The following is a 12,421-nucleotide window of genomic DNA, read 5'->3' as shown; positions in this document are numbered from 1 at the left end:
CAGTTTCCATACTGAACACATTACTAGGTCTCACAAAAATTCTCTGACTACCTGAACCACAATTGTGCAGGCTACTGAGGTAGATTTGTTAACATTTAGAACTAACCGACACAACAAACACCATATTTTCATCAGAAAAATATAAAAGTATTTTTTAAAATAAAGGATTTTTATAATTAGACATTAGTACACAAAAACATTAGAACAATTCTTTAATATAATTATTCCAAATTTTATGTGGAGTAAGCAAAGTACTTATTGATAAATAGACAAGTAAATGTCCTCTAAGCGCTTACAACTGCAAAGCTGTGCTGGTAATTGAAAAGAGGACAAAAGCACACATTTCCACACTTTAGTGTTTCTCCTGCAGGGGGAGTATGACACACAAAACAGCTTCTCGTGCTCAAACATATGACAAGTAGAACAAGGGGTCAGATACAAAACCAATTTGCATCAAAGAGTAAACCACCACATTTTTTTCATAAAAATCGTTTTGGTTAAGTGTTCCCTATTCTACTGCTCTATTTGGTATTTGATACGGCACAGCACGCTTGTTTCCATCACAGAGATTATTTTTTTGCTGCCAAGTCCTTATTAATGTAAGCACAGTTTTCAGTTGTGGCCTCAAGACAGCAAGAAAACCTAATAAATAAATAAAAAAACCCACATAATCCTTTGTATAGCAAAAGAGAGTCACTGTATCTTGTAAAATACAGGTATGCACTCTGATCACAAGCAGCAAAGAGGCAGCTTATACAGTATACTTGCAAGAGGTGTGTGGAGGTACAGTAGGTGCTATCTATATGGTATATTGTTTTATAAAACATGAAGTTACAGTAATCACCAAAAGGTGCTAAGTAAGTAGACCATCGCTTCAGCACCAAGAATGTTTTAATCTGGACAGTATACACACAAAAGATTCTGGCTTGTTATCATTTTAAGACACTCCATAAACACTCTCTATAACAATTAAGCTACACATGAACTGCAAAGGCGTACACATATAAACAATGGAACAGAACTAAAAATAGAGGTTGTTATAGAAAAACAAAAGTTTATGTATGTGTGACCCTGTACTGGAAAGTTATAAACCATCATTTAAATTACTGTATATACATAGAGTTTCTTTGCCCTTTGAAAACAGGTTTGTCTGTTTATTGTTCTATCTGTGTTGGTTTAGGTAGATTTATGCTGGATAGTTTAATAATACATGGACCAACAGATATATCATACATATACTATTATCTACCTTATGACACGTATTTGTAACAATATGTTCATGTTAATGTGTAGAACATGAAGCAAGAAGACATAAAAAGTCAACGTGAGCTCACTTACTTCGTCTCTGCCTCCTTCCCTTTAAGACCTTGAGGCTGCTGCTATAATCCATTAAGCTTAGGAAAACCACCACCACAACCAGTCCAAACTGCATAGTAACTGCCCAGCGCTCTGGTCCAAAGGCAGGCTGATAGGTGGAGTTCCCTTCCACGCTGCAGGTGGCTGCTTACTGCTCACGGAGTCCAATCCCAAGTGCAAGTCTAAACATGCCTTACACTTGTCCAGAGACACGAGCCACAGTCGCTGGCAGGAAGGACTGGGAGGTGAAAAGCATGGTGCTTCCACATTCAACCCATGAAGATCCCAGGAGTTTGGGAAAGACCCATCTGAACTTGATGCTTTCGCTACATGCGACAATGCATTTGTCAGCGCGAGTTCCTGCCAAGGAGCAACAGAAACAATTAATGATTGTTAGAGCACAGATATTAAGAGGCTATTTGTAGAAGAAACTTTTCTAAACACTTCTGAACACTTAAGTTAAGTCCTCATAATACTTAACGTTTGTATTGATAATTTCCAGGAGATAAATGAAGCACTAAGTATGTACAGCTATTTCCTAATGTATTGCAAAGTTTAGATGCGTCTCACTGTCACATTTTTTAGCTAACACAAGCACAAAAGCCAAACACATTTCAGATTCTAAAGTCTGACATTTTTTTTCAGATTTTATAATTATTTTAACTGATGAAAAACATTCATTTTGCAAACTTAAAGCTAATTCAAAACAACCTGTGGTATGAAATGACCATTTCTTTGGGATGTACTCTGAAAGGAAAAAGCAACTATCTTTTACCATGATGTTTTTATTTACTCTTGTTTTCCCCGCATCATTTTAGTAGAGATGACTAACAGGCAACTGGATTTGAGGAAATTCCTTACTAGTTGACTGTATGGCTGTAAATGGAATGCCAAACACTTGATTCATGGAGGCATAATATCAAAAACTAAAGGTCAGGAAAAAGAGACAGTTTCCTAGTGATGTTAAGTTCAAGTGTAACGTACGGGTTAGGAAAGCATGAGGATTCTCTACTTCTGAAACAACAAGAAAAGGCTGTTCAGAGTAAATTATTATGATATGGTAAAAAGGAGCCAGGGAGCTAGGAGGTCAGTAACTTAAGACCACAAGCACAAAAAACAGGAAAGCAGAGTAGACCAGTGGAGTCTTTAACTCTGTTTGATCAGAGTGCTGCCATTTTGAAGGATTTTGAAATGAGACAGACTAAAACAATGACAAGACCTAAAACCCTCCACTAGAAAATTTTCCTCTGCGATTAAACAAATATTAAAGAACATTTCTTTGATATTTGCTAACACAGCAAATTCTTTCCTTCTTTTTCTTTCCAAAACATGTTGAATATAAAAGAGTATATGAATACAAATTTAATATTAATGAGTGCACTTCAAGTATTTCTCAAATACAGTATGTAGGTGCTTAAAGAACACCTGGAAGAATACAAACATATTCTATATTCATATCTGCTATATTTACATATAACTAAATGATTTTAAATATAGAGATCTTCCTCATAAACAGTATGTTTTCCTCCAGTCCTAATTCATAAATTTAAAGCTAAATCTCAGATTAATGTCTAATTTTGGACTCATATAACACAGTACAGTAGATTTCTCTTTGGGTGCACCTATTGAACCATTGCAAAATACACATCACACAAGATCTATTGTATTGGCAGCAAATGTCTTGAACAAAGACGCATTTATTTCTACTTAATAATGTCAAGATGTTGGTTGAAGTGGTTAAACAAGAAGAAAGCTTTTTTGTTATAGATCTGCTTGTCTGGTGGTAATAGGAGATCCTCAACATAAAGCTATGTAATTACTACAAGGAATACTTATTTAAAAAACAAATTTTCCTCCGACAGCATTGCATGCACAAGAATGAAACAATAACAGCTTAACTTAATTATCAGACGGATCGTAATGCTGGTAAATTATTCCACATTGCTTGGCCCGTTCATGAGATCAACCAGACAGATCTTCTGAAAGAACAAACAAAAGGCGGAAGAAAAAAAAACAGGGGAAGTTCCAACACTCCGATTGTGAAACATTATTAATGGGGCTACAACACTTTCTAACTGCAGAATCTCGCAGAACATCTGCCAAAAACTCCAAGGAGTCAGACTGCGTCTGGCACCTCCAAGATGATTAAAGAACTATTACTGAATGCAGGAGGAGAAGTCTGTCCTTCGCTTCACAGGCAAGACAGCGACTGTCAACTGAACTCAGGGCATCAGCTTTCGTAGCAAAAATAACAAAATCTCCATGAACCAGGCAAATTCTTGCCAGCACAGTCAGTCGATACTCCAAACCAAATCCCATCCCTTAATTTCAGCAGAACTTCAAATAGAGATGGAAACAAGAAGTTGGATTACAGTTTTGGAATCAACCTAGCTGTTCTTGAAAAAATGTACTGGAAAGCATAAATCAAATTCAATTTTATTCCAGCTCCACACATCTGTGTATGCAAATCTACTTACAATAACAATTAATTACCCAGCAGTGGCAGTTAAGAGTTGGAGTCTATCTTGTTTCAGATAGTGAACAGAGAAGAGCAACAGCCAGGCTACTAATAATGCTTTCCTACTGTTTAAAAATTGTTTCTCAAAGGTGTTAGATGAAAAATTTCAGTTACCCATTTATTAACAACAACAACATACTGTATGAAGAAGCACTACCCACCACTTTAATGCAAAGCAGACTGAGGTGCGGGATAAAGTACCACTAATTAATAGATCATAATAATAAGGCATTATCCATGATGATACAGCTACACAGAGTACATTTCTAACTCTTACAGTATGTCATCTAAAGGGTGCAGTAGACCTAATGATTAGTCTTTCAGCACTTGAAGTGGAGACCTGTACTAGCCTTCGTGTTAAGAGAAGATATCATTGCTGGATTCAATTTCACAGGAGCTAAGGAGAATATGAAAGTACTGTACATCAGGCAGTCTGGAGCTCGGAGTTTGTAAGGCAGAAAGCAGAATTATAGGTGCACGTTGGTCACTTTTGTAAGTGATGGCAAACTACCAGTCACACATTCTTTGCAATTAATTTATTTGGGTGAATCATTTACCCAAAGCACCTTACATTTGTATCCACTGAGCCAGCTGGAAATTTTACTGATGCAATCTAAGTAAAGTGCCTACTGTAGTTTAAGGGCTTAGTAGTAGCACCCCACCTGGGATCTGAACCCACAAATTCACAGCTAAATCTTTAGAGCCCTAATCATTACTCTACTGCTGTGCTATAGTGGACATGGAGCTAATTCTGTCTTTTTTGTAAGAAGACAACAAGGGTGGACAACTCATAAATGCCTTTTGGGGTTAAATAAGATGTTTATTTACATATATTTGTTGTGTTCTAGTTTGTAAAAACTCACATAAAATTTTGGAACAAAATGCTGCACCATACTAAATATTTTACCCACACTGCACTATGTAATCATATCAAAATGCTCTCACTGTCACTTGCAAAGTATGATAGAAATGAGGGGTGATTACAAATCTACAGACAGCACAAAACACATTCTCAAATAGTTTTTATTTACTCTGCCGGCTTTCCAGGCTTTCCAAGATGGTTTGACATTTGAAAATTCTGTCACATTTCCCTCACACCTCATAATATTCAATTGCCGAGCCCAAACCGACCTATGTTTCTGTGACCCATCAAACTAATTAATGGCATATTTTTCAGGGGTAACATTAAAAACATGCCATGCACAGCAGCTTGAAAATGTTAACATTTCCACATATGAGTCATAATTGCAGTAGTACTAAGGATGTGTCAGATCGTTTCACAACTCTTCTAAAACTGCCAATGGGTATCTGCGTTTCCTTGAAGAAAGAAAATAAAAAGATTCTGCTGTTCTTTAAAGTTTACCCTTTATTTAAACTTCATTATTTTTTTGGTAACGACGCAGTATTTAGACAGACTACATCCTTTGTGCGAGTAGGTAGCTGTGTCAGCATGTGTAGGCTGCAAAGGAACAGGTAAACCGCATTTCAGCTGTGGAGCCTTCTTCATGTGTGAGGGAGAGAGGCAAATTAGTAGATAAATAAGGCACAGGAGAACAAAGGACAGCAGGTAAGAAGGGGCTCTGACTATAGCTGAAAAGCTATAAGGGACAAGCATTTTGTTTTCTCTAGAACTGATTACTGCAAAGCCCTACTCGCTGGGGTATCAGAAGATTCACAATTTGGCAGCATGCAAGTGATGACATTACTACTGTCCTTACTGTAGGTCCCTTGCACTGGCTAACTAACAGGTGTCTTGTCTACTACAAAATCCTCATGCTCACATATCAGGCTCTTCATGACGTAGCACCTCAGTACCTAACTGATTTCTTATCTCCGTACTCCCCACCTGCAAACCCCTGTTTCTCTGACTCCCCCAAGACAAACAGGAGACCACACTGTGTACACTCTATGGGTGGCAATGGCTTCTCTTGTTATACCCCAGAGCTCTAGAGTTCTATACCTGAGGATATCAGAGAGTCAACTTCCCTGAGCACTTTCAAATCCAGACTCAAAACCTTCTTCTTCAGAAGCCTTCAGAAGAAGGCTTTCACTTTGATTGATGTCTGCCCCTTTGAATCTTCTACTGCACTCCAATCCTCGTTTTTAATTGTGCCAGCTCTGTTTTCTCCTAATTTGTTTTCCTTTCCATCAACCGCTATGTAAAATAAAGTTATTATTAATAACAATCATCATCATCATCATCAAATGTTATTATTTAGCACTGATGTCCCTTGCACACAAACCTTTTTAAAAGGTTCTGTCCTGCTTCTCTCCTTCCGGAGTAATGAAGCACATTTTGAACACACACAAACTCTACAATGAGTCCAGACTCTGATTCAATGTATACCGTTTGGTACAACATTGTAAAGATTTCATACATGTGGCTCTTTTGCCTCTGTAAGAATACCAAATTCAGACAAAGGGTCACTTTAGAAAGAAAACCTTTTACACTGGATTCCAATTACCTTCATTTCATATCTTCAGTAGTCTTTGCTCTTTGAGGGTGTTCTATGTAGTTTTGGACTCTGCTAAAAAATATACAACCAGCACCCTAAACATGTTTTAAACCAACTGCAGCCATGCAACAAAAAAAGAAAACAGTAAATCTTAAGTGGCTGCACCTGTTTGCTTTTCATGTTGATCTGTCCTGCTTTTGCAACTACACAAGATGGACACATATCACATTCTTACTAATGGATTCTTTCACCTCTGAAACAGACATTAGTTGCTCCCTCATTAAATAGTCAGTAGATTAAATTCCTTGCTTTGTACAGTGTTTGATTTATTAATTATTCAGGCGGCTGTATGACTGAGACGACAGCAGGCCAGTATTTAAGGTCATAATTTAAAATCACCATAGTAACATCCACTCATTCTATGTAGGCTCATGTGCTGCTTCCATTTTCATAATGATCTGCATAATTCTTTTTAAACAGTTTTTTTTATAAACATAAAACCAACATTGAGTCAGTAAATGTGAAGTACGGGATAAACTGTGTGTAAGAGTTCCTTCAGGCACCAACAATGCTGCTGGTAAAAAATAAACTGACTGTTTTCCCCTAGGTACTGTATCAATCATAAGACAAACAAAAAAACACTGTTACAGGTTTTGCTCTTATATTACAATTGTTCCTCTCCAAATAAATTCCTTTATAGCTTTATTATTGCATTATTTATTATATCTCTTTGTCTGAACCTAAATTGTCTCTCGGAGGAATTTTTACAAACTTTTAACAGTGCCTTAGAGAAAATGAGAAGCAAAGTTTTCTCCAAAGCAAAAATACTGAGAAAAAGCACCAGGAAATGGGGCACCATGTCCTGATAAACGACTATTGTTGTATCAAACAGCTAGCAGAAGAGTGAAAGCTAAACTGACGAGATTAAAATGCCGTTGCTTGGGTTAACGTACAATTCGAGCGGTTTGCTTTCACACAAAAAAACAAAGCCCTCATCACAAAAATGAGTTATCTTTCACAAATAGCTGTTATGATTTATACTTCTTAGCAGTGGTGATTCCATTACTTAAAAATGAAAAGCCAGCAAAAGTTTCAATGCACAGTTAATTACAAGAAAGGAAACCACCAGTAAAATTGTGTTTAATTTGTTTTTTTTTCACCCCCGCATCAAGCTGCACCACTTGTCCCATCTAATGTCTGAAGTCCATAAAGCAGCGTGCAAGCAAGAACATAAACTTAAAGCAGTAAACACGCAATAAACACAGTCTGTCATAAACAATTTTCCCTACACCAAACAAATTCTCTATACGGTTTTTCATCTTCCTGGTAGGCCGTTTCATTCCAGTTCCATAGGTGATTCCAGCTGTGTCACCTGTTGAACAAAATGTTTTGGGAAGTTGGACCCTCAAGGTACAGTACACTTGAGCCCATGCATTATCAGTGGAAAACTGTAAAGAACCAGTACTCGGCCACATATCTTCTCTTCTTAGATTCTCCAGAGGCAGCAGTGGCCCCCTCCCTGAGAAAGTTAGCTAAACATGAATTTCCCACTGGGGAAGAAGACAAATAATCTGGCATCCTGGCTGAATTCACTCTGTATTGAAAAGCTTTCTGACTTATTAAGCTTCACCTTGGACAAGAAGCAGCTTTCTTTATACAGACACGAGATGTGCATCCAGCTATCCTTAGCTAGCCCTGCAAGCTCTCTGTGGGGGACACAGACATAACCAAAACAGCTAAACTAAGAGCTTGCAGTCATGCAAAAAAAACAGAAAAAAACAGTTTCATGGCAGATGGCAATTAAATACCCTTCCAACTTCAACACCCTCTGAGAACTACAGTACATGCAAGGTGACCTCTCCTGTTTTGCCGTCGGCAATTTGATCTAGCAGGTGAGCACAGACAGGGCATTCCCTGCAGACAGGATAATAATAATACTGTATCAGAGTGTAGTGAAACACCTGATTACACTAGTTTGAAATAATAAGAGACTGGTCGATTATTTCCTGTGAAACCACATAACTGGAAGAGGTATAATAAGTAGCTAAGATCTAATACAGATGTGGTTTGCAGTTTTTGCCTCCTGTTATCTTTTCCAGTAAAAAACAGTCACTCTATTTCCTATTCAGCCATGTGAGAAACTGTTTTGTAATGTGAACAAGCCATTATGATACTCATTAACATTTTGTTTTTCCATTACCGCAGGGTGGTCTGACAGTACTGTATGTCTGCAGATTTTACAGTATACTGTGGTTTCTCTTTAAACCCGCACCACCTGAAGAGATGGAGAAGAAAATAAATGTGTCCAGATGAACTTTTAGGTACAGTACATCAGCCATACATTTTTCTTGTTTCCTATATAATATTGGGACATTTTGACAAATAGGTCTGTTACAAAACAACATCCTTTTTAGTTGGTCAGTTTCTAATACATTATCTACACGTAGGAAATCTGATATCAGCAACACCACCTGGTTCCATCACACCATATTAAAAAAATGGTAAGATCTACCATTATTGTACAGCATAGGGCATCAAGATGTGTAATGCTTGAAACTACTAAACCCAGAAACAAAAGTATTAATTTTAATTCAATTTACAATGTCCCCCCCCCCACAATAAACCTAAATAGAAACATTTAGATAGTATAACTAACAATACTGAAATAAATTTATTTAAAACAGAAAATAATACAATTTAAATATCTTCTCAATACCAGCCAAATATCAGACAAACCAGCACTTTGGACTTCATTATTTTTTTCCATTTCTGTGAACATAATCTGTTTAACTTATTTTTGTAAAGTTTAAAGGCTGAGTTTGTTATTAATACATATTGCAGAACTCTTATTGCTACAGGCTGTCATTTATTACTCCTCCAGGTAGAATTTTACTGTTGAAGCAGTGTTGTATGAATTATGTATACATCACAGCAGTAATGCATTTTATGATTACTGCAGACTGTGATTTATACCTCATGCAATTGACTGTAGTTTATTAATGCAGTTGCCTGTAGTTTATGACTGTAGTGCCGTGATTTAGAATTTGTACAGTTAACTGTAGTTTATGATTAGAGCAGTTGGCTGTAGTTTATGATTACTGAAGAGTGATTTATTATCGATCATATTATTGAACTATAGCTTATTATTAGTGTTGACTGATTTATACAGTATATAGTGCAGTTGTCAGTAGTTTATGGCTGTAATGTCCACAGTGATTTACAGTATGATTACTGCAGTTGACTGTATTTTATGATTAGTGTATCAATGCAGACTGTAGTACTGTATACAGTAGTTGATCAAATTGGTTTTCTTACTGTTGTTAGTAGTGTAGTTGTCTAGGCAATTATCAGTATTAGTACAGAATATAGTTTAAGTATCTAGTTGAAGTTACATTTTGGTTACAGATTACAATTTAATTGTATTATAGAATGCTACTGTATCTGTTATTAGCCTGGATTATATCTCACCATCAGGAAGTACAGTATAGTTAATCTAGGACCTGCAAGCTCTTAGTACACTACCCTGGTACAGTACTGAGCTTTCAAACTGCATTGGCTCTCCCTGGGTCTGTGTCTCTGTCTGGCCGTTCCAAGACCTGGACTGGCTACCTGCCCCAGCTGTGTGCTTGTTTGGCTCTGTGTTTACTCTGATTCCCTATGCTCCTGACTGTCTGTGACAGACTAACAAACAGAAAACAGAACAATGCTGGAGGAGGCACACAGGTGCATAAGTGTTTGGATCAGACTACTTGGATTTCCTCCAACGTCTCCTCTGTTCCTCCAACCTCTTTCCTCCCTTTCCCCCATGTCACTCTGTCGTCTCGGCTCCACACTGCCCTCACTCACCCCCTTTACCCTCTCACCTCTCCTTTTTCTTGTACATTCCCCTTCTTCTGTCTTTTTTCTCCAGTCACATTCACCTTTCTCCGCTTTGTCACTCTCATCTCTCCCTCCCGTAACCCCTCTGTTAACTATCTCCATGTTTTTGTGTTTTCCCTCACAAGACTCTTTCTCCTCCATGATAAGATGTAGCACATGTGTTGGAGAGACTCCAGTTCTTCTGTCTGGCTTAATTATCACTAGACTGCCGCACCTGGTCCATGTTCCTGCACAGTATGTGAGTACCTGGACTGGTATTGTCGTTATACTGTACAGCAGGTCCTTAGACAAAGTGACCTCCATGCACATATTCCAATCCACACAATCTAGGGTCTATTAAGGGGTTTAGCTTGACCTTTCCTCCACTTTGTCCATGTGCCAGTTGAATTGTCCTTCTCTTTCCTTTAAAAAAACATATATCCAGTTCTGTCTTCTTTGCTCCTCCTTGCAGATTGTGTCAGATCAGACAGCCTGCTGTATCCCATAAGAAAGCCTCTGTCTCCTGCTCGTCTGTACTCTCTGCTCTTCAGTCGACTCTGTGTTCATGTTTTTCCCCTTTTTATTGCCTCACATCTTTAAAACAAGCAGCACAGACTTTCATTTGTGTAATCTCACTGAGTAACAGACAGTCTTTTTTGTCTCATTGCTCAAGGCTGAGAAAATAAGGGAGTCGCTTTCTCTGAATTCCTGCACCTGAAGGAGCCATGATAACACAAAACAAGAAGGTTTTTAAAGTTGACTTAAATTGACCATTCATGGATCAAAGGAGGAAGGGCTGTGATTGGATGTAGGGACCTATCTCTTAGAAAACCAGAAGAGATCTAAGTTAGGATGGAGATGGAAAAATGTTAGCAAAAAGAAGAAGGCATCATAGTCCAAATGTTCCTCCTGTTAACTTGATTTCCTATTCAGCCAGAATCCATAAAAATAACATCTAGAAAATCCAGGAACAAACTGCCATGGAGGGAAATAGGGATGTTCCCAAGAAAGAACTATTTTGTTTGCCATGGTAATTTTAAGCAATCGAGTCCATCCAGTCCAACCAGAGTTATAATTCAACAGGAGCACCAGAGAAGAAACATCTCTGAAATCCAACCACATCCACATTCTCCCAGGATGTGGGCATGCACTCCACACACAGAGCATACACAGGGAACTAGTTCATATGATTTCACCATGTACAAGAGGTCAAGTTCACTTTCTGTTAAGAAAAGGTCAATGAATCATTTGCATTTTCTTGAAGCTTGACAGAGATAAGCTCCCTCCACAGGTCATTCATACTGCAGAATACAAGCAACATGACCCATAATTCTTAAGAAGAAATTTCCTTGTTCTCTTACATTCCAGCTATTGAGAAACAACTCCTTTTCAGCCTAACAAACCAGCAGAAATTATTGCTGCCGAAAGACAGATGGCACTCCGCTGGCAGAAGCTGAATTCTCTTCCTTAGTCCCAGTGTACCCTTGCTTTCCACTATCTTCGCTCATAGACCTCCCTACTGTTCAGATCCATGGCACCACGGAAGGTGCACCACAATCCTGGAACATAGCAACCATCACCCTCATCATCATCGTTCACCTCCTGATTCACTGTTTCAGGTTAATTTTGTGGGATGGTTGGAGTTGAATCAACATCGGGGTTAGGGGAAGGGAGAATGGTTTTGATTGTGGGGAAAAAAGCTTTTGGTGTTTCTGTCAATATTTTGCTCAAATCCTTCTGGAAGACAGACTATGCCAAGAGTGGTAGTCCGGACAGGGGCCTTGAGTTCCAAACTCGGCACTGTTTCACTGTGTATTCAACACCTTTGTCTCTTCCTTTTGTTCACCTGAAGGCAAAGTGCAGTTTTGAGATGCCAATGTTTTGAGATCAGTTGCTGAGGAATTGACATCAGAGTGTATATCCACAATTACCACATCTGCCAGTTAGCTGCTTTAACAAGCAGAGCCAGCTGCTCCATGGGCAGATCGGCCATTGTACCTACTGTACTGTAGGTCAATATAATTGAAGATTCAATCTTTTTTCAAGACCTTGATATCTCAGACATCACACCAGCTTAACAACGAGTCTAAAGAACCGAGGTTCAACATAATCACATTTACTAAATAACAGTATTAAATCTGTTAATGACACATGCATAAATAATATTTCTTTCTACTTTTCCCACTTGCCAGAAAAAAAAACACAATTTCAAAAACAAATTGCATTATTTATA

At 38.0% G+C, this 12,421-nt stretch overlaps 1 protein-coding gene across 1 annotated transcript in view; it reads right to left on the bottom strand.

The window, feature by feature from the left end:
* Window positions 1-12,421, bottom strand: part of rspo1 (R-spondin 1) — a 57,218-nt gene that overhangs the window by 37,870 nt on the left and 6,927 nt on the right. The window contains exon 2 of the mRNA XM_006631524.3: window positions 1,339-1,716. Coding sequence (XP_006631587.1) covers window positions 1,339-1,432 — 94 coding nt within the window. The 5' untranslated portion in view covers window positions 1,433-1,716. The remainder of the gene's footprint in view (window positions 1-1,338; window positions 1,717-12,421) is intronic.

The sequence above is a fragment of the Lepisosteus oculatus genome, chromosome 11, assembly GCF_040954835.1.
Source record: "Lepisosteus oculatus isolate fLepOcu1 chromosome 11, fLepOcu1.hap2, whole genome shotgun sequence".
Classification (NCBI taxonomy): Eukaryota; Metazoa; Chordata; class Actinopteri; order Semionotiformes; family Lepisosteidae; genus Lepisosteus; species Lepisosteus oculatus.
The sequence above is the reverse complement of the archived record's forward strand: the minus strand, read 5'-3'. Positions and strand labels throughout refer to the sequence as shown.